The sequence below is a fragment of the Liolophura sinensis genome, unplaced genomic scaffold (genome assembly GCF_032854445.1).
Source record: "Liolophura sinensis isolate JHLJ2023 unplaced genomic scaffold, CUHK_Ljap_v2 scaffold_15, whole genome shotgun sequence".
Taxonomy (NCBI): domain Eukaryota; kingdom Metazoa; phylum Mollusca; class Polyplacophora; order Chitonida; family Chitonidae; genus Liolophura; species Liolophura sinensis.
In genome coordinates, this window is record NW_027017954.1 from 451,905 (window position 1) to 474,506 (window position 22,602).

General features: G+C 40.7%; 2 protein-coding genes across 2 annotated transcripts in view; both read left to right on the top strand.

Moving 5' to 3' along the window:
• LOC135481299 (receptor-type tyrosine-protein phosphatase mu-like) overlaps positions 1 to 22,602 on the top strand; it is a 134,222-nt gene that overhangs the window by 14,904 nt on the left and 96,716 nt on the right. Inside the window, exons 5-10 of the mRNA XM_064761146.1 lie at positions 275 to 371; positions 2,144 to 2,247; positions 2,596 to 2,750; positions 3,157 to 3,244; positions 4,299 to 4,375; positions 5,140 to 5,176. Coding sequence (XP_064617216.1) covers positions 275 to 371; positions 2,144 to 2,247; positions 2,596 to 2,750; positions 3,157 to 3,244; positions 4,299 to 4,375; positions 5,140 to 5,176 — 558 coding nt within the window. The remainder of the gene's footprint in view (positions 1 to 274; positions 372 to 2,143; positions 2,248 to 2,595; positions 2,751 to 3,156; positions 3,245 to 4,298; positions 4,376 to 5,139; positions 5,177 to 22,602) is intronic.
• LOC135481293 (receptor-type tyrosine-protein phosphatase mu-like) lies at positions 5,638 to 22,194 on the top strand. The gene is made up of 13 exons (XM_064761139.1): positions 5,638 to 5,706; positions 6,352 to 6,477; positions 8,999 to 9,108; positions 10,304 to 10,439; positions 11,056 to 11,205; positions 11,596 to 11,695; positions 12,499 to 12,576; positions 12,680 to 12,753; positions 15,084 to 15,222; positions 17,358 to 17,386; positions 18,235 to 18,357; positions 20,790 to 20,938; positions 22,053 to 22,194. Exons 1-13 carry the CDS (start codon positions 5,638 to 5,640, stop codon positions 22,192 to 22,194), a joined length of 1,425 nt encoding a protein of 474 aa, XP_064617209.1.

The window sequence follows — 22,602 nt, forward strand, 5'->3', positions numbered from 1 at the left end:
AGCGCAGCATAATGACCCAGGAGTCTCTCACCAATGCGGTCGCTGTGAGCTCAAGTCCAGCTCATGCTGGCTTCCTCTCCGGCCGTACGTGGGAAACTCTGGCAGCAACCTACGGATGGTCGTGGGTTTCCGAGGGCTCTGCTCGGTTTCCTCCCACCATAATGCTGGCTGTCGTCGTATAAGTGAAATGTTCTTGAGTACGGCGTAAAACACCAATCAAATAAATAAATAAATCTATTACCAATTTTTGTTACTCTTGTTGTCATTACTGCAGTCCCAGTTTCTAACATGATGATCGGTAGAGTCGCAGGGAGCGTGACTGGTGTTCTTGTAGCCTGTGCCGTTGTTGTTGCAGTAATCATCATTTACAGGTAATTCGGTTAAACGCGTTACTTCTGTTCACCCCTTCTCTCAAGCAAAGATGTTTAACGGAGCTGATTATTTCAGTGATTTTGTACATGTACTGTTACGGGACTCGTTGACCCAGTGTCAGTATAATGTGATTAGGTAGGGTGGTTGATAGTTCAGTGGCGGCAGAACTTTGGCAGCGTGGATGGGCGGGTCGCGGGTCAAAACAGCGCCAGCTGAATTGTCAGTGCTTGTAGTCATGTAACGAAATACGGGCGCCAGGATCATGAACCTGCTTCAGACTTATTGAGTGCTATAAAAGGAAATGTAAAGTATGGTTTTAAGGATTATGAAACAAAAGATGTGCCAAAACAAAACAATTGAGAACATTTTTTCGCTGTTAAGGCATAGTTTATATTAATGTTATTAATCCTTCTGTTTTATGCCTGTATTGCGTCAGTGGTCGGGAACATACTGAGAACGCAGGAACAGCTTAGCGCCCCCAACGCGGGTTCCCCAGTTCGGGCTGTTTCCTCAAAGGAGGTGTTTTTTTTTAACAGATATCCCAATTGACACCACAACAACAAGCTACTTAATTTCCGGTCGAGACTTGAGAAAATTGTGGCTTAAAACCCTCTTTATCCCCCCCCCCACCCCCCACTCCTACACACACACTTAATAAGAAAGCGGACAAGCTTTTGGGTCCTTGAATAGGCCAGGCCACACCCCATACTGCATATTAAAGAAATTAAAGCCAAGCGATTTATGTAGACTTTAAGTTAAATTTTGTCTAAACTTTGGTATTACCCCTAAACTTAGATTTGAATTTAACCACAAATTATCAATCTGTCATGAAGATCTCAGATAACTCTTAGTATTACTGAGTAATTAAATAAATGTCTTATTAAGTTTAAGATAGCTTGGTAATTCTGGGGCCAGCTGGACCCGATGGTCTCGTCTTTGTGGTTGTCTTTGAAGATAATAAGAATTAGCATGCTTATGATTATTGTATATATTATACATAAACATGCACCAGTATTCTATGTATCCCGTTAGGGTTATTTTGATCAGTCGGTTGTACGGCACAAAAACTTACCCCCCCCCCCCCCCTCCACCCCGCACAAAAACTTACCCCCCCCCTCCACCCCGCCCTTCCTCAATAAACAAGACCAAAAAAGGCATGCTAGTTAAAATGTTTACAAGTTCTGCCCTACATCCAAACGTCTCTGTGTTGTTTAAAGGAGATGAACACTTAAAAATATGACACTATAGGCTGAAAAGAGCACATTTCCATCTGGTGGTGCCGGCTGCATATTTTTGCGGCTTTTCCTCGACATACACGTAAAGCCTGAAAACGGCAATGATGGCATAAATCGCTGAGTCCATGGCGTTCTCCATCTTCAACACCCTAAAATTTATGCTGGGAGTGTGTTGCCTCTCAGCCAATGAATGTCGTTAAAACTGACGGCTTGTTCGTGTAAACTCGGAACCTACGTCCAGCATTCCGGCTTCCCGATCATCAAGCGGAAAACGAACTGTACTGTTCGCTATCTTTTGGGAAGAAGAGTTCTACCGAAAATGTACAAACTGCACTTCGGTTTCCGACAGCAATTCTCTTAACACAGAAGACTTCAGGACTAGTACTTAGGCAAAATGGAATCGCCCAGAGCAGATTTTGGCGCTGAATTTATTCATAATTTATCAGCTTGAGGTACATATTGGAATTTTTTATGGCGTGCCCCTGCATGGTAAATGGTATTTGATTGATATTTAAATTTTCTTCTTCTTTGATCAGGAGGCGTCATCCGTCAACAAGTAAGTCACAGGCCCACGTTTCCCTGTCAGTGAGGACAATGGGTGACATTCAACCAGATGTCGAAGATCAACAGAGCAATAGAGGTAAGAAAATAAAAGCCAACAGTTCTTTAAAGTCACACTAAAGAAGACAAATTTTGAGAGAAGCCTAAAGCAGGGAAATAAAAATAACCACTTGTCATTTAGCTACATAATTGGTTACCTTATTCACTATAAGCACGAGATATATCAACCCTGACTTTTAAAAGTCTAGCATACCAAACTTAGAGACATAAATTAAGAACAAAGTAGCTTTTTTAATGGTTAACTGTTAAAAGAGTGGCTGTATGGTCACTGAAGATTTTACATCTACATGACAGGTAATTGCATTCGGTAGGAGAGTTTTGAGTTCGAACCTGTTAATCATATTAGCAATATTGATTTAACTTTCAGAATATGAAGCAGAGGACCCGGAAGTTCACGTAGCCCCAGAGGATCCCGAGGCAACAACGTACGAGAATCACTTGAGCACGTCAGTTCCTGTAGACGAATTTTGGGACTACATCCAAGAGAAAATGGCAGCCGATGGTTTCAAAGCCGAGTTCGCGGTAAGCTGTTAGATTATTTTGCTGTATCAGACATGGTGACTTAAAAGTACCTGCGCTAAATCACGACACATTTCAACAATTTATTTATTAGTTAACGCCTGAACATCTGCTGTTAACATTTATTAACGGTAACAACCTGAATGCGGATGGTCGATGAATTTACTCGGGTTTGGCCCGGTTTCCTCCCAGCATTATGCTAGTCGCTGTCTTACAAGTGAAACATTCTCTTGAATGGCAAAGACCAAACAACTAACTAAATGAATGTTAAAACCAATATATAGGTCTTGGTTAACGCTGACCATTATGACTTTAACGTACACGTAAATATCGCTGTGAGGAAAATATTTTGAACTCATTGTCTTTTGTTTACATATTATGTTTAAGCTATTGTTGCTTTTTTTGTTAGAAATTTCCAGCCGGACTCCATGCCAAAGCTGAAGTGGCAAACCTTCCATACAACAAGGCTAAAAGTCGCTACAAGAATCTTGTCGCATGTAAGCATCTGTGTTTGGTAATAAATTGAAGAAGCAAAATAGCAATAATTACAGTAACACATCAAGCAATAAGCCTTCAGTGGTATTGAGTCCATTTATCCAGTCTAAACCATATGCCTTATTTCCCCTATACTGAATATCCTTAAGTAGGACCGACATGTAGAGCCATCCAATTAACACTCGCAATAAATGATATTCCGTCATATGCCCAATAGCTTTAAATTTTAATTGAGCAGCCATAAAAAGGTTAGGTCAGATCCGAAAGCAAAGATTTACTTTTTTGGGATGAAATAAACCCTGTATTTTTATCTGTACTATCGTTGAAATCTTCCGAAAGCATTTTTTATATCTTTGATCCACAAATCATACAAATATATGCCCTGTTGCAAGCTAGTTACATGTACAACCCGTTGTTGTGATATTCAAAACAATACTATCCCGTTAACTGCGTCCTTGTGACAAACTCTTGCTAATGCAGTGTCTTAGACCGTCCCATGACAAGACCACCGTTATCCTGTTTTGTGTGAAGTAAGAGACGTTCAAATATTTATAGTCATTGAAATATGCATGCATTAAATAAAATTAAGCATCTTTTAAACAGTTGTCACAAGGACGCATGGGTAGAATTTAACGGTATTAGTCCCCCAACTGCAGACAGTGGATCCCCCATCCCCGTCTGTCAATCCATCTATCAAGTCAGTCAATCAGTTAGGAAACACTTTCCGGACAACTGTCGTATAACACTTCCATCGTATTAAACTGATACCTTACGTAACGCTTCACTCTGACTAATTTCCTTGGGCAAACCTCTGTAACCTTCGATCTGTTTTTACCGATATGGATAAAAAGTCTTGAGAGAATACACCAAGTTACAGGTCAGTCTCAAGTTTCAGGGGTTTCGTCCGTTTTCTACAACATTATGGCAGTTCCCTTGTGGACGTTGTGGACATAAATATAGCTATCTAACACTTAAAAAACACGTTCATGTTTTGTAGAAGCAATACTTCCAGAATTCTTGTTTTCCATCACTACTTCCAATTTAATTTTTTTTCAGATGACCACTCTCGTGTCGTCTTGAGACTCCATGGACCCAATGACAAATCGGATTACATAAACGCCTGTTACATTGACGTAAGATTGAGTGCTAGTCGCATTAACATATATCCTTTTGTCTTAATGTTATGCCTTACTTTCATCTGTTCTTATTTACGCCTACCATCTTGGTAACAATATATATATAGCCTACGTTGTCTTAGTCTGTACCTAACGCTATAAATACTTAAACGTCTTAACACCAGCTAAATTTCTATTCAGCTAATTTAATATGGAAGGATTAGATATAAATATGGTAGATTCCGTCTATACACACCACGGGTGCTGAGAAAAGAACTATATTGTCTGAAAGAAACTGTCAAAAGAAGTAAGAGTCAGTGGTAGGATTAGTGGAAATTGTATCTAAAATATCCTCACTCCTTTTTATTTAGATTTGTTCACTGGATTGGACAGAGGCAAATGTTCTGATAGTATGTTGAACGTCGTGAATCCTATTGATAATGCTTAAAGTCCCGTCATAGTGACATTTTTTTCTGGCCAGGATTCAAGCAGTCAAGGAGTTCGTTTGTTTTTTCCTTTGGCTTTTTGTCACGCCCAGACAAACATTACAATCAGTACAATTCACAAGAATCTTGTTTAGCTCTAATTATAAAAGTTATTGAAATATTGTGGCGACATATATTACAATACATCCAAAATATTTCACTACTACATGCCACTCAATTAAAACTTAAATCTTAAAAAACAAGTAAAGGTTTTTCCATACACATTTTTAGTCTAAACTAACACTCACTTCAGGTAAACGGTTCTTCCCCTTTCACTGTTGACGCATTACAGTTCAGGGTTACAACCAGCCTAAGAAATTCATCGCCTCTCAAGGTAAAGATCCCCTTTTTCACTCTTAATCTGACCATGTAAATCTTTACGTAATAGTATCTATACTCGTCATGTCCTAAAAAAAAATGTGGACAATTCACAAGGGTTGGATGAGCTACACAGTAACAACTGTGGTATAACCAGGATGGACAAAAATCTCCTTGTGAACCCCTCAATGCTCTCTGCCCTCTACTCCTTGAAGAATCCATGCACAGGGCTTAGCGCCGAAAGGTTAGAGCAAGGAAACATAACTGGCTGGCCCGGTGTCAGCATAATGTGACTGGGTGGGGGCTGTCATATAAAAGGAGGATCTTCCAAATAAAAAGATAACGATTTTATTTGCCATAAAGAAAGTCGTGCCTCATAAATGATATGGTGTAATGTTTTACCTGATGCTCACCCACGTGATCTTGCGCTGTTCACGTTGACATGTATCTCCACAGGTCCTCATCATAAACGACTTCATGCGCATGCTCTGGGAACAGAACGTGGGTAAAATTGTCATGGTGACAAATCTGATCGAAGCAACTAAGGTATTTCTCATAGCATATTCCATTGTGCATGTACTGCTCTTAAGACAAAAACAAATGCCTGTGTTTCAAATAGTTCTTAGATAAGGTATTATATCAGCCTATTGGTATGAGCTGCGTCACTCCTGATTCAGGCCATACCTACATCAAAGGTAACATAACTTGAAATATATGGATCACAACTTCTATATATTGAGTGAGCCATGTTTCGGTATAGGGACTAATACACTTATCAAGCTTAATGACCGGCATTAGTACTTATACCTAAACGCTGCTCACTGAATAGGCAGAAGTTGTGATCCGTATATATGTTATGTTATCCAGTTCAACTTCTAAATGCCATTGAATCTTACATCAGTCTTACATCAAAGGTGACGTCGTTTTCATAGATGTATTTGAATAGCTAGTTGATAATATTGGAATGACGAATTGGCTTGAACAATGAAATCAAGTCAAATGATAAGCAAACTTCAGTGGGAGTTTTCTTTCGTTGTCCTTACTATTTTGGTTGTATTGAGTTAATGAATATTTAAAATTGTATAATGAATTCAAAGTATACATCAATGATGTCTGCAATTTGCAAAGAGAGTATTTTTCAGTACGTTGTGCCTCAGTCCACGTGTAGTCCGTCATTGGTTTGCGTTTTAGATGAAGTGCAAACAGTACTGGCCGAGCGAAGGCTGTACGCGGTTTGGTGTCATTGAGGTTACCCTGCTTGACGAGGAGGTATACGCGAATTGCGCAATTAGAACACTGGAGCTAAGTCACACAAAGGTAGGTCTGATCAATGTCATTGGTACACTCATTGAACAGCACAATTAGAACACTGGAGCGGAGTCACACTAAAAGAGATCCTATCGACATTATCGGTACACTCATTGAACTGCACAATTAGAACACTGGAGCGGAGTGACACTAAAAGAGATCCTATCGACATTATCGGTACACTCATTGAACTACACAATTAGAACACTGGAGCGGAGTCACACTAAGAGAGATCTGATCGACATCATCGGTATACTCATAGAACTACACAATTAGAACACTGCGGCTGACTCACATCGGAACTAACTGTACACTTATAGAACTACGCAATTAGAGCAGCAAGGCTAAGCTGCACTCAGGTAGTTGTGATCGACACAGTAGGTTCACACATAGAGCGGCACACTTAGAACACCGGTAGTGGCTCACACTGAGGTAAGTGGGATCGACAGCATCTGTACACTTGTAGACCTACGCAGTTAGAACACCGAGGGAAGAAGGGGGAACTCACGTTGACACTGGCTGTACACTAATAGAACTACTCAATTAGAACACTATAGCGGTGTCACACTAAGGTAGGTCTGATCTACACAATTAGAGAATTAGAACAGTGGTGCTCAGTCACATCGACACTATAGGAGTACACTGACAGAAATGCACAATTAGAACACTGGTGCTGAGTCACACTAGGCACATATAGGTCTGATCGACACTATCTGAACAATTTGAGTTAGAACAGTGGTGCGCAGTCACAGCGACACAATAACAGTGCACTGACAGAGCTGCACAATTAGAACACTGGTGCTGAGTCAGACTAGGGTAGGACTAATCGACACCATCTGAACAATTAGAGAATTAGATCAGTGGTGCTCAGTCACATCGACACTATAGGAGTACACTGACAAAACTGCACAATTAGAACACTGGTGCTGTCACACTAGGGCACATATAGGTCTGATCGACACTATCTGAACAATTAAAGTTAGAAAAGTGGTGCGCAGTCACATCGACACTATAACAGTACACTGACAGAGCTGCACAATTAGAACACTGGTGCTGAGTCAGACTAGGGTAGGACTGATCGACACCATCTGAACAATTAGAGAATTAGATCAGTGGTGCTCAGTCACATCGACACTATAGGAGTACACTGACAGAACTGCACAATTAGAACACTGGTGCTGAGTCACAATAGGGTAGGTCTGATCGACACTATCTGAACAATTAGAGTTAGAACAGTGGTGCGCAGTCACATCAGCACTATAACAGTACACTGAGAGAACTGCACAATTAGAACACTGGTGCTGAGTCACACTAAGGTACATATAGGTCTGGTCGACACTATTAGAGAATTAGATCAGTAGTGCTCAGTCACATCGACACTATAGGAGTACACTGACAAAACTGCACAATTAGAACACTGGTGCTGAGTCACACTAGGGTAGGTCTGATCGACACAATCTGAACAATTAGAGAATTAGAGCAGTGGTGCTCAGTTACATCGACTCTATAGGAGTACACTGACAGAACTACATAATTAGAACATTGGTGCTGAGTCACACTAAGGTAGGTCTGATCGACACTATTTGTACTTTTATAGAATTACACAAATGCAACACTGGTACTTACATGTAGTAATATCGACACAAGCTGTACACTAACTGTACACTTAGAGCACTAGAGCCGAATAACAAGGTAGGTGACCACACACCACTTTCCAGTATTCCCGTTATTGTTTGCTCGCATGTATCCCTGTATACCCTTTGTAACTTTGCACATGTAAGAAAGTGTTCAAAACACTTGTACATATGGTTCATTATTGCATGATTACCCTCAATTCTCAATTTCTGTCCAAAATGTCTGTAGGTTATTTATTTATTTACTTATTTATTTATTTGATTGGTGTTTTAAAGCGTACTCAAGAATATTTCACTTATACGACGTCGGTCAGCATTATGGTTGGAGTAAGCCCAGGACCATCCGCAGGTTACTGGGAGACCCCCCCCCCCCCCCCCCCCCAAGCCAGCATAAGCTGGACTTGGTAGAGGGGATTAGCACGCTAGTGCTTCGCAGTGACCTAAGGCCCTTTCACCAGTACGGTCGCTGTGAGTACAAGTCCGTCTCTTTGCTGGCTTCCTCTCCGGCCGTACATGGGAAGGTCTGCAGCAACATGTGAATGGTCGTGGGTATCGTCCGGGTTCTGTCCGGTTTCCTTCCACCATAATTCTGGCTGCCGTCGTTTAAGTGAAATTTTCTTGAGTACGACGTAGACTACCAATCAAATAAATAAATAGATTCTTCCAACATGCCCAGATTTTCACCAAAATGTAATTGTAACATATGTACAATATATTGGTATTATAACACAATCAAAGAAGAGGATACAAGATGAGAATCTGCCTATAAGATGAGCAAATTCTGTTGGCTGTTGGTTTATGCTTTCCTTACCGCCATTACTTGTGTCACGCATCTGATCGGAAAATCTCCTCAGGTGACAAACAAGACGAAGATTCTGAAACAGTTTCACTTCTAGGCTTGGCCAGATCATGGGGCACCTTCCGATGCCACAATTCTGCTTGACTTTCGAGATAAGGTTCTGGAGTACAACTCGACTTTACCTGGACCAATTCTCGTCCATTGCAGGTAGGCGTGGGAACAAACAATCCAGATCAACCTAGAAAGAAACATTTTGAAATGGAATGCTAGTTCTGAAATAAACACCACTTTTGAGTTCTTCATTTGAATCAAACACTTTATACTTTTGCACTAATCACGCAGATTACGTATGAAATATAAATTAACCATTTTTGATAAACAAATGATCGAGGGTGTATAGGAAATCTAACACCTTCATTCTTTGTTTCTTAAATTCGCAAAGAGTAGAATATCTCATAAGTACATATGGCCAAAGTGTGCAGGATCTGTGAAAAGTCATAATGATGTGCACTAATTCCACTTAAAAATAAACCATAAATATTTCAGATTCGCGATATCTTTTAAACTAGGATGCAAGCAAATTGAATATTGATTAAGTTTCCGCGTCTAGAATAATGTCTTGTCTTTCTAGCATCAATGATGCCTGTTTTCATGGCCCCGTGTTAATTCCTTTCTCTATATGCGCATTCTTCTTATTTACGGGGGGCCTCCGTGGCTCAGTTGATTAGCGCGCGTAATGACCCAGTAGTATCTCACCAATGCGGTCGCTGTGAGTTCAAGTCCAGCTCATGCTGGTTTCCTCTCCGGCCGTACGTGGGAAGGTCTGACAGCAACTTGCGGATGGTCGTGGGTTTCCACCCACCATAATGCTGACCGCCGTCGTATGAGTGAAATATTCTTGAGTACGGCGTAAAACACCAATCAAAAAAATAAATATTATTTTCGGGAGGGAACGAATTAAACTTTCTTTAACAAATTGATCTTGCGGTTGTGGACGTCGATTATGGTTGAAAATTGGCATGAAAATGTTTGTTTTCCAAAAGAAGAACACATGCGCAGTTGATATTAATCCTGACGTGATTCAAGACACGTTCTGTGTTAGATCGGGATTGATAGCACCCAGACTTCGTTTAAAACCTATGTCCATATGGTTGTAAAGTATAGTACAGCATGGCATGACTTCAACGGTGTCAGTCCTTTTGTTGAATTGTGGTAGTTACCGGCGACATTGTCTCTCAAAAGGCACAGCCAAGTCTTTAAATCTTTTTCAAGGTAAACCTTCAAAGTGCGCATGCCGGTTATTAAAGAAGCGATCTTGTCAAGAGTTGGGATATCTATTGTGGAGTACTTTTTGCCTAATAATTTGATTCTACCTGTTGTACGCATGCGTGTCTTGGAACAGTGCTGGGATTGGACGCACGGGAACGTTCATAGCTCTGGATTACCTGATCAATCAGGCTAAAGAAGAGAATGTGGTGAATGTGCCGGCCTGTGTGATGATTCTGAGACAGCAGCGGGTCAACATGGTGCAGACACAGGTACAATTAGCCATAAAAAGACTGCAGATCTGGTTTGGAAATTCCAGTCTCCTCTAAGTGTACTGATATACCACAGGAAACGTAATTGTGTAATATAATTAAGACATACAGCATAGAGAGAAAAAACAGAGCAGCGACGACAGTGTGATGCATGTAGCTGCCAAATGGTCAGACGTATCCGGTGGCATGTGACTTCTTGTCAATTTACCTGAGTTAGGGTATGTTCCCACACCACGGGACTGTTTTCTGAAGGCAATATCTGATCGCACTTAGGTCAAACTTTTTCTACCGTGCACATTATCTGTTATCATGATACCACTTTTCTTCACATCACTTGTTAAAGCTGAAACAAGCATTGTGCATATGTCATCGAAACGGTATTTACCTGCAAACATTACTTTTATTGAATGACGAGATAGAAAATAAAAACAATGCGTGATCGTCTCATTGTGCCAAATGTGTGATGGAATAAAACGGAATGGCAAGTACTCATAAGATATAACATGTGGTTACATGAATTTTGATCTGAGGGGTTTATTCCACAAGATGATTTAACATTATGCATTGCAGGAAAGTTCTGCTAAAGTATAAAAAAAATTACCCTTATGTTAACCAGGAACAGTACGAGTTTCTACACGCAGCCCTGGGAGAAGCCTTGAAATTCAGCGACACTTCAATTCCATCTGTGAACTTTGCCACCGTGTACTCTGACCTTTGCACTGTCGACCCCGAGACCGGACAGTCCAAGATGGTCGCACAGTTTGAGGTCTGTTGCGAAAATAGAATAAGAAATATTTGCAAACTCATGAGGCTACTAGAATTCTAAATTTACTGTCATTTATGCCACCGCTCCCACCATAATGCTGGCCGCCATCGTTTAAGTGAAATATTCTTCAGTACGGCGTAAAACAGCAATTAAATAAATACATAAAAAAATTAAGCCACCATCGTATATAAAGTGAAATATTCGTGAATATGGCGTAAAAGTGTAGTCAAGCAAATAGATAAATGTTGGGAATTACGTGGTACATTACACAGCTAGTCTATTCATGGCTACTGTGGGTCTGTGATGAGATTGTTCTGTCCGACACCTCTTTACAAAGTGTTCACATAAAACAGAACATTTTAAAATGGAAGTTATCGCCGTCCGTTTTAGGTCCTCCGGGAACTCTCACAACCCGCGAGCAAGATGCAAGTGGAATCCGCCAGACATCCGGACAACATTTCCAAGAACAGATACTCCAAATTTTTAGCCCGTAAGTCTTTTGTGACAAAGCCTTATTTCGTCGACAGTTGAGCTACACTCTCAACACATCTAACAGCGTTTGTATGTCGATATCAACTTCTGATTTAATAATGTGTTAGACACCGTTTCCATGTGCCCTCCAACTATCGTTGTAAAGTATGTGAAGACTTATAGCTCATCTCGCTGTTCAACAGCGTATACCGGTAAGGTATCGTTATCAGAGAGGTCAATCTGCAAAGTAATGACTTGTTCAACTCCCAGACAGTAATAACCGAACACTTTTAAATAAATTAAATACATATAATAAAAGAGTCTAATCTTAGACTAAATAGTAAAACATTTTTACAGCATATAAAACAATGTAGGTAACAACAAAATATACATTCCTTTGGAGATTAGAGGAGACACAACACCTTTCCAAACACACACAATCTCAATAGGAAGTCTCAGCATATAGAGGTAGATCCACCGATCCTCGTGAATTTCTAGAGTGAAAGATAACACTGACATCCAGATGACAATCAGCAGTACTCAAGGCACAATGACAAATGGTTGGTATACAACCTTCCTATCAGTCACAGACTCTAAACTTGATTATTGATTAGCGGAAATGCCCCAAATTTATATACATTGACAGTGAGCATCCAGAAAGATAGCTCGCCTTAAATGTGCTCGAGAGCAGGGTCGGCGTTCCCCGGTAAAGAGCTCAAACACCTACCTGGTTAGCATCAAGCCCCTGTAACTTCCCATTTCACATCATTCTTTTTCGTCAGTTAGTGCGATTAAGGGCTGTTTTTCTTTCCTTGTATTCAGAGTGTTACAACATTGTCCCCACGTTGTTCGTGGTTCTGTCTTTGGAATTTATGAAGTCTAAGCCTCATGAACAGTCAGGTACGTGAAGGAAAGCTGTAAACTGCGTAATACGTGTTGCAAATAACACGTTGTTGCAGCACAGCATGTTCGTTGGAGTAAACCTGTGATTGTTGTGTTTCAGTTGATAGCTGCAGGCCATACCTGTCCACGCCAGTGTCCGGCTGTAACGACTACATCAATGCTGTGTATCTTCCGGTAAGGATCTCAGACGGGACCCTACAGTGTGGTTTGTATGTTCGAAAGTGGAGAGGTAGTATTAACTGCAAGGTACTTTACCTAGATATTAATACGGTACACTGAGTTAAAACTAACACCGTTTTATTATTCTTCTCTAGGCGTGGTAAAGAGTGCTTTGTGAGTGCTTGGGGTTTAACGTCGTACTTATCAATTTTTCAGTCATATGAAGACAAAGGAATCCTTAGAGTGCATGTAATGTGCCCCCTTGGTGCAGGACGGATTTCCACCGCTCTTTTATCTAGTGCTGCTTTACTGAGGCGCCTTACCGAAGGCAAGTAAACAGCCCCGCCCGAGCCATTATACTGATACGGATCAACAAGTTGTTGCATTGTCCCCTTCATGCTGGACGCCAAGCAAGGGAGTAACAACTTCCTCCTTTAAGGTCTTAGGTGTGACTCGACCCAGGATTGCCCCTGGAACTACCGCTCCCGTGGTAAAGAATAAGATTACATATAATTGTGATTCCTTTTCATGACAGAATAGCTGAAATGCCATTATCATTGGTCTTAATTTTTTCAAACTGATTAATTATTTACAACGTATGCATGTATTTGGTCGTTTTATAACTTCATATTCATAAGAGTGTCCGTGGTAAACCACCAACCTTTGACAGTGGCGGATGAACTTGCCAATTATAGATATGTGCAAGATACTGTTGGGAAACAAGTGTTTTTCATCCAGTGACTGCCTCCGTGGCTCACTTCGTTAGCGCGCTAGCGCAGCGTAATGGCCCATTAGCCTCTCACCAATACGGTCGTTGTGAGTTCTAGTCCAGCCCATGCCGGCTTCCTCTCCAGCCGTACGTGGGAAGCTCTTCCAGTAACTTGCAGATGTTCGTGGGTTTCCCCCGGGCAGTGCCCGGTTTCCTCCCACCATAATGCTGACTGACGTCGTGTAAGTGAACTATTCTTGAATACGGCGTAAAACAACAATCAAATAAATAAATAAATTCATCGACTGTTAGGCCATTTATTGCCCAGGCTCCTACAGTTGCGGGGGCATGGATTTGACCCACATCCACATTTTTGTAGAATGTATATCAAGTCCTAGGTAAAGGACTGATTCAATCGGTCACATGAACCTAGGATTTATTCCATTGCCTCCACGACACTATACTCTATTTCACAAATACAACCTACCTGAAATATATTATATATAACTGTCATAGAATATCACATATCCTAGCGAATGATAAGAAAACATCTTCAGCGCTCGGACATACCCCGTTTCCATTGATAATTTGATGCTTAAATATGTTTAATGCAATTTTTAATTGGCAGCCTTGTTGATGTATGTGAAGTCGGCAACAAACACACCAAGATCTGGCCCAGGGATCATTAAGCGATCCTAGACTTAAGTCAAGATCTCAAATGACTTCAATATTGCTATTTGTAATGTAAGAAGATCCAAATATTGCTTGACAACGTTAATTCTCGATCAGTTATTGTGCAATAAAATTCGGCAAATATAATGGAAAGGAACGCACCAGACTTAATGATTAAATTTTTGCCTTGAGTCCAAGATAGGTTCGTGATAACTTCCAGAGGTCCTTACGTAGTGATTGATTTATTTATTTATTTGATTGGTGTTTTACGCCGTTCTCAAAAATATTTCACTTATACGACAGCGACCAGCATTATGGTGGGAGAAAACCGGGCAGGGCCCGAGGGAAACCCATGACCATCTGTAAACCGGCCCGGATAACACAGTTGGTAGAGCGGCCGCTTCGGGACCGGTAGATCCAGGATCAGTCCTTGATCGAGTCACACCTAAGACTTGAAAAGAGGGAGCTGTAACTTCCTCGCTTGGCGTTCAGCATGAAGGGGATAGTGCAACGAGTGGTTGACCCGTATCAGTATAATGGCTTGGGCGGGGCGGCTTACTTGCCTTCGGTAAGTCGTCTCAGTGAAGCAGCACTTGATAAAAGAGCTGTGGAAATCCGTCCTGCTACAAGGAGGCACATTACACGTACATGCACCCTAAGGATTCCTTTGTCGTCATATGACTGAAAAATTGTTGAGTACGATGTTAAACCCCAAGCCCTCTCTCACCCACTCACCATCTGTTAGTTGCTGGCAGAACTATTGATGTGGCTGCCTGGAAACGTGTTCAAGTTCCACTTATTTGAAACTCACGAAATGGCCTCTGCCTTCAGTGTTTTCCCTGGACTCTCCGTTGTAAACAGTAGGAACCTGAATGGCGTATGACGTGTTATGAGTTTACCCTTGGGAAATTACAGATGTTTTTTGTAACTTTGGTTCAATGAAAATACCGTTTTTTACTTGTAGGGATACAAACAAAAGAGGGGTTTTATCCTAACTCAGACTCCTCTACCCAACACGGTCGTGGATTTCTGGCGTCTGGTCTATGATCACAAAGTCAGTACCATCATCATGTTGGACCGCGTGAAAACAGGAGATAAGGAAGGTAGTGTGTCAAATTAACCAGCTGTACAGAAAATGGAATACCCCATAACAGGGGTTAAGGTATGTAGTTTCTCACATTGACCAGTTGTGCAGAAAATGGAATACCCCATAGCAGGGGATAAAGTAGGTAGTTTGTCAAATTGAACTTATGCACATCATGGAAGTCCCCCACAACAGAGCATTAGGTACGTAGTTTGTCTCATTGACGACTTGTGCACATAACAGTTTAAGATAAGTAGTCTGTCACGTTGAATACTTGTGCACATAACGGAAGACGCCCAAAACAGGGGATAAGCTAGGTAGTCTATCACATTGACTACTTGTGCAGAAAATGAAAGGCTCCCAAAACAGGGAATAAGAAAGGTACCCTGTCAAAGTGTCCACTTGTGCACATAACATTTTAAGATCAATAGTCTATCACACTGACTACTTGTGCACATAACGGAAGACCCCCAAAACAGGAGATAAGGTAGGGTAGTCTGTCAAATTGACCACTTGTGAAAATAATGGAAGTCCCCAAAAACAGAGGATTAGATACGTAGTTTACCACATTGACCACTTGTGCACATTGGAGGATAAGATAAGTGGTCTTTTACACTGACCACTTGTGCACATAACGGAAAACAGGGTTATAAGGTAGGTAATGTGTCACACTGAAAGAGGTGCAAATACTGGGAACTCCCAATAATGTAACAGGGGATAATGTAAAGAATGTGTCAGATTGGAAGTTGTGTAGATAATGGAAGACGCTCTAATCAGGGAATCCGCTTCGGTGCGGTAGATCCAGGGTCAATCCTGGATCCACTCACACCACATCAGTATAATGGCTCGGGTTTGGCAGCTGACTTGCCTTCGGTAAAGCAGGGCGCGTAGCGGTTATGTCGACAAGTTTGACAAAACCTTAAGATCATGAGCGACTGGCGGGGTCTGATCAGATTCAGTTTCGTTGCGCGTGGATCGACCTCGACTGGAGGCACCTGTGAGCAAATACTTATAGCAGCGTTAATGATGTAGGAGGCCCGTGTACACGGTGCGTGGATGTATAATATATTATATACAATATATAATATACCTTTAAGTTGTCTTTGCTGTGGAAATTTAAGGTTTCTTGGAAAATTCTCTTGTCCATTTATTCCAACTTTTCTACACTCCCCATGTACATCATATGCTTTGTACCTTGGAAGAGGTGTCGTACAAGCACAGTCTAAGATTGCAAATATCGATAAGCTTATTTTCCAGCTCATCGGTCCACTTTATAATCGCCATTTCCATAGTGCAACTCGTGCATTCCTGGGAGCAACTGTTACCAAGTGGACACAAGCACGTGTAGATCGGCGGAACTTGGTATAACTGGATGCTTTGACTCGCGGAAAAGTCGAACTTGTTCAATTCTGAGCAACTGCAGAGTCAGCAGTTGTCGGTGATCGCAAACGCGCGTAGATCGATCGTATGCCCCCAGTTGCTGCCAGCTTCTCCTAGTTGCTTCCAGTTGCCAAAAACTCAGTGGCTCCCAGTCGCAAGGTCGACATACGCACGACTGAAGTCGTCTAACTGAAACTGCACCAGATAAAGGAGCGGTGGAAAACCGTCCTTCAACAAGGAGGCACATTACACGTACATGCACTCTAAGGACTCCTTCGTCATCATATGACTGAAAAAATGACTGTTAAGTACGACGTTAAACCCCTTTGCACTCACTCACTCACTCACCCACTCACTCTAAACAGGAGGTAAGTAAGAAATGTGTCACATTGAAAGTTGTGCACGTTATGGAAGGCCCCCAAAATAGAAGACAAATAGGTAATGTGTCACATTGAAAGTTGTGCACATTATGGAAGGCCCCAAAAACAGAAAATAAGTAGGTAATGTGTCACATTGAAAGTTGTGCACATTATGGAAGGTCCCCAAAACAGAAAATAAGTAGGTAATGTGTCACATTGAAAGTTGTGCACATTATGGAAGGCCCCCAAAACAGAAGATAAGTAGGTAATGTGTCACATTGAAAGTTGTGCAGATAATGGAAAACCCAAAACAGGGAATAAGGTACGTAATGTGTCACATTGAAAGTTGTGCACATTATGGAAGGCCCCAAAACAGAAGATAAGTAGTTAATGTGTCACATTGAAATTTGTGCAGATAATGGAAAACCCAAAGCAGGGAATAAGGTACGTAATGTGTCACAATGAAAGTTGTGCACATCATTGAAAGCCCACAAAACAAGAGACAAGGAGGTAATTTGTCACAATGAAAGTTGTCCAGGCGATAGACCCCAATAGAGGGGATCAGGTGCATACATATAGGTAGTCTGTCACATTGACCACAAAGTGCTGCATAAAATGCTGAGAATATTCTGAGTGTGTGACTATCGAGAATTACAAGGCAGCGAAAAAGTTCGCGCGGCAAATTGTTATTTGCTTTATTATACATTCAATAACAGTTCAGTCTGTCGAACACCCGAGGGGTTCACTCAACTGAACCCTAACATCAGGACATTTCAGATTGCTTATCCTCCAATCTTTCAAGTTCCATTATGGCAATAAGCGCTATTTGGAATTAGTTGGAGATCAGTTGGCTTTCCCAAATTTGGTACACGTCTCTGTACTTCATATTTTATGCGCGAGTGAGAAAGTACTCACTACGGGTACCCAGGTTTCTTCCACCCATAAAACCTGTCCCCTGATACAAGTGTACATTGGTGTAAAACTCCTGGCCCCAGGGTCACGAAGCGATCTTAGACTTAATTCAAAATTTAACTAATTAAATTTGATATGTTCCTTTCCATTATTTTAGCTGTTATTTCTTTTACAATAACTTACCCATAATTTACGTTGTCAAGCAATAGTTTGTCCTTGGTACGTTGGAAATAAAAATTTTAAAGTGATTTGAACATTTGACTTAAATCTAGGATCGCCTAATGATGCCGTGGCCAGAAATAATCTGCAGATTACATCATGCAATAAAAAGTCAAGTATACAATACATAAATTTATTATACTTTATTTTCTTGCACACAGAATGTTGGGGTGTATTGGACAGATAGGAAGGAAACGTTTAAACCGTTCGAGATGGAGGTGACAGATGTTGACCAGAGAGCGGAATTCTCCACTTGGACTTACGAACTGAGCCACAAAGACAAGGTAAAGCCCTTCTATACTGTTCAGTATGTCAAACAAATGCAATTTTTTCTGAGAACTTTAATTCAGAGATGAAAAGAAAAATGTCTGTTATCTTTGTGATATATTAGTTGCTATTTTTCATGACTGAAAGTTCATATTCTGGATCTGGGCATCGAACTGATATTCCAACATCACCCCCCTCCCCCCCCCCCTTCCAAATAAAATGGTGGTTCGGGTTCAACAACCTTAAAACCAATTCCAAAAGAACCCTGAACACAGTCCACAAAGGTCTTTGTCCATGTACTAAGTCCGACATTTGGACGGGTTCATGAAAAGAGAAGCATATAACGGTTTTTGAATAGTAATAGAAAGACCCAAAGATCCAGATCTTCTACCATGCCAGTTTATCGGTTGTTGATAGCCAATATATATCTCGGTTGCGCTTTTAGCGCTAGTGTTCAAGCTCGAACTGAACGTCTCCGTTGAACTAAGTGCACGATCTTCACGTGCGTACTGTGCTGTACTGTGCAAAAGTTTGAAAGAATCGATTAATACGCGTGCGACATTTTTAAAAAGCAAAAACAACAAGAAACAAAACGGGGCCTCCGTGACCGTGGTAGTTATCGCACCAGCACGGCGCATTGATCCAGAAGCCTCTCTCCAATTCAATCGCTGTGAGTTCAAGTCCAGACTATCCTGGCTTCATATCTGGAGGTACCTGGGAAGGCTTGCCAACATTCAGCGGTTTTTCGTGGGTTTTCCTCGGCTTCTGTCCGGCTTCTGTCCGGTTTCCCCCCACCATCGTATTGTAAAATATTCTTGAGTACGGCGCAAAACGCCAATCAAATAAATAAATCAAACAAAACAAAAGGGCTGGCGGTGCCCATCTAACTGTAATAACACCTTTATTTAAAGAAAGAAGAATGACTCATGTCTTGTCACAAGCTGCGACGCATAAACATAACTCACCTTAGAACAGGAAGAATACTAACTCCAACAACAGCTTGAACACACTTCACCAACACAAATGCGCGTTGCAGCTGAAAATAGAGAATAGAAATTGATCATCCCCATGCAAAAAATTTTGTCGATTTTTACTTTCGGTCACAGGGCAAACTTGGGCTAGACATTATGGACTGATCACATCAGAATGAAAAGTGAACCCTTCATAAGAATGTCTCATAATGTAACCAAGAAAATTAGTTCATAACAACACATATAAAACATGACCAATCACCACAACCTTTAAACCAGTGGGATGTTATAACCCTATACAAAAAAGAATTGTAATGTTTTGAAACAGCATCGCTGTGGTTAAATTCAAAATCGATTCTTTTCTTTGTCGAGCGCTTTTAAATCTTTTGGTCCTAGTTTGTTTAAAAATACGATGTAAAATCTAAAGCATATCTCTTCGTGTCCAATATATAGCGAAACTACGACTATCAGCCTATAGTGTAGCAGCTGTTGGACGTTGGACGAAATGGACGATCAGGGTCAATAATCGCATGGCTCATTCCCAAAAAGACACAAACACAAACCACCAAAGAACTAAGAAAGTACATATAATATACCTAAATAGGATGCAATCATGCAAAGAAAAGCAGTCAGCAGTTTCCAACGATCATGGAAAGACGAAAGGAATTTCACTGGCAAAGAGGCCACTCAAAACACAAGAACCTAGCGCTAGATCACGCCAGATGTGGATTCAGTCTCATTCACCGACAGGGATTTTCCCGAAATGTCATTCTTCATTTGTTTATTTATTTGATTGGTGTTTTACGCCGTACTCAAGAATATTTCACTTATACGACGGCGGCCAGCATTATGGTGGTAGGAAACCGGGCAGAGCCCAGGGGAAACCCACGATAAAGAATGGTACAGATATAAGTCCGATCAGCGGTGTCATGTTAGTACAGGAATAACTGAGTCTATAATTCATTATAATTTATGTTATTATGTTTATAAAAAAATAATGCATAAGACACGGATAGAGACTTAGCCCAGGCTGATCTTCCGTGAGACTCTCGGAGGGAAAGGAAGTAATATAGAATGTTGATAAATCTAAGCTATGTTTTTTGCAAAACAAACAAGTTAGGTAATATAATACATTTCACACGGCAAGTTATTCAAATGACAAACTATTCACACAGGCATGAAAACACCATTCAAAAGGGCAAAAGGCAAAATGATTTGTACCTATAAAGGTGGTATGCATGATAAATTACAGGAAACTGGCATGACTGAAGCAATGAGCACAGGATAGTGGGAGGAGGCCATTACTGACTCCTCCCTGCACTCACAGCGTAAAGGAACCTGTGTTGTACATGTGTACATCACAAGAGGGAAACTGTGTATTTTACACACTTTAATTGCAGAGTCTTCCTGAACGTTCTACATTATCCTGATGAATACTGTAAATTTTATTTATGATCGAATTTGATGAATATTTCCAGAAAGCACCTCAGCCCATCAAACAATTCCGCTGTCCATTTTTCACGAGTGAACCAACACTGGAGACTATACCAACGCTTTTGACTGTACTGCAGAATGTTAACATGTGGCGAGATAAGGCTGGCGACGGGCCTGTACTGGTTCATTGCAGGTTAGCTAAGCATTACTCGTATATGATGTGTGCCAATAGAGCCCTTCTATGGCAGACAACTGCCCGCTGCCACTGTACTTTCTCTTACATGCGAAATTATACATTCTCACTCCAGAGAAATATAGCGGGTTTTTGTATTTTATAAGGCAAAGACACCTCAGGATTTTTGCTCATATAGTGTTAAAATGTAAATAATGCTTAGTATTTGTTGAAAACGAGGTCTCCATATAAAATGTAATAAAGCCAAAATCAGATTTTGAAATAATAAGCTTATGTAAACAAAATAACCGTATGTAGACAGAAGTAGTTTATGCTCTGAGACATTGGGCCGTCGGCATACGGCTGTCCTGGTTACCTATGTAATCGTGATGAAGCCTCATAATGACTCAGTTTGCACTCTTACGTACGATAGCCCGAGTCTGCAGCTTGTTGACTTTAGTATTTGGGCCAAACCTTTTCATATTTACAAGGGGCAATAACGAGTTCAGACCATTCGCTGTACACCTATCACACTGTCGTCGCTGCTCTGGTTTCACTCTCTGCTGTACGCCTATCATACTGTCGTCGCTGCTGTGGTTTTATTATATGCAGTACGTCTACCACACTTTCGTCGCTGCTCTGGGTTTACTCTCTATGCTGTAGGTTTATCACACTGTCATCGTTGCTCTGGTTTACTCTCTATGCTGTAGGTCTAATTATGTTTATCTCATTTTTGATATTCGCTTAATTGGGAATGTAAATTATGTTCTTTAAGGGTGACCTGTTTGTGGCATTCGAAGTTTTTAATATTTTTAGTGTTTACAACGATTCATAGGTTTTACTATTACAAAATTATCGTTAAGAACAAAGATTGTAACATATTTCTAAAAATGAATTAGCGCAGACATAGAAACAAATTAGACAAAACTGACAAAATATGAAGGGCCACCCTACTTGTATGTGAGCCAACATATCTGGCGAAAAGATGAAAAATTAGCAGTAAATGAATGTTACCTGTATAATATAAATTATACGATCATAATGTGAGTGCGCATTACTTGCTTTTAAGATTGATGATGAAGAAATACAGGCTTACGTGTATGATTAAAATAATATATGCCCCGATTGTACCCAGGGATGGCGTGACAAAGAGTGGGTTGTTCTGCGTGGCTTGGACTGTGCTAGAAAGACTGAAGGTTGACCAGAACGTCAATATCCTACAGACCATCAAGCAGATGAGGAACAACAGACCGGAGATTATAACAGATGTGGTATGATTACTTATAACATTATTAAACAGATAACTATATCAGTGTCATTTTCGTATGAAACATATGAGTGATAGTCTTTCTTTTAATGATGTACTAATGCTGGTGCCATTGCTAAACGTGGAACTCCAAATCGACCACAGTACTTCTACTTATTAAATAAAAATAACACAAATATAATTATGACCTTACGCGTATGAATCTATTTCAATGCTCAGTGACTTTTGGAGAAAGAAAAGGATCATACGTCGACTTATAAATGTCTTAATAATGAATATAGTATAGATGCGTGTAGAATTTGAATGTCAAAAATCAGAAACTTATGTGCTTCGAACCTTATCCTTGTCATTTACCATCTGTTTTCTTTAGACTTTACCCTATTTTAGGGTCATCTTGCTTACCATTTGCCATCTGTCT

Bases quoted from the DNA above. Each gene is read 5' to 3' on its own strand.
- LOC135481293 (XM_064761139.1), top strand. From the start codon at position 5,638: ATGCGCATGCTCTGGGAACAGAACGTGGGTAAAATTGTCATGGTGACA. The intron at 11,206-11,595 runs GTCTGTTGCGAA...CGTCCGTTTTAG, and splicing joins AGATGGTCGCACAGTTTGAG to GTCCTCCGGGAACTCTCACA. The intron at 12,577-12,679 runs GTACGTGAAGGA...GTTGTGTTTCAG, and splicing joins TAAGCCTCATGAACAGTCAG to TTGATAGCTGCAGGCCATAC.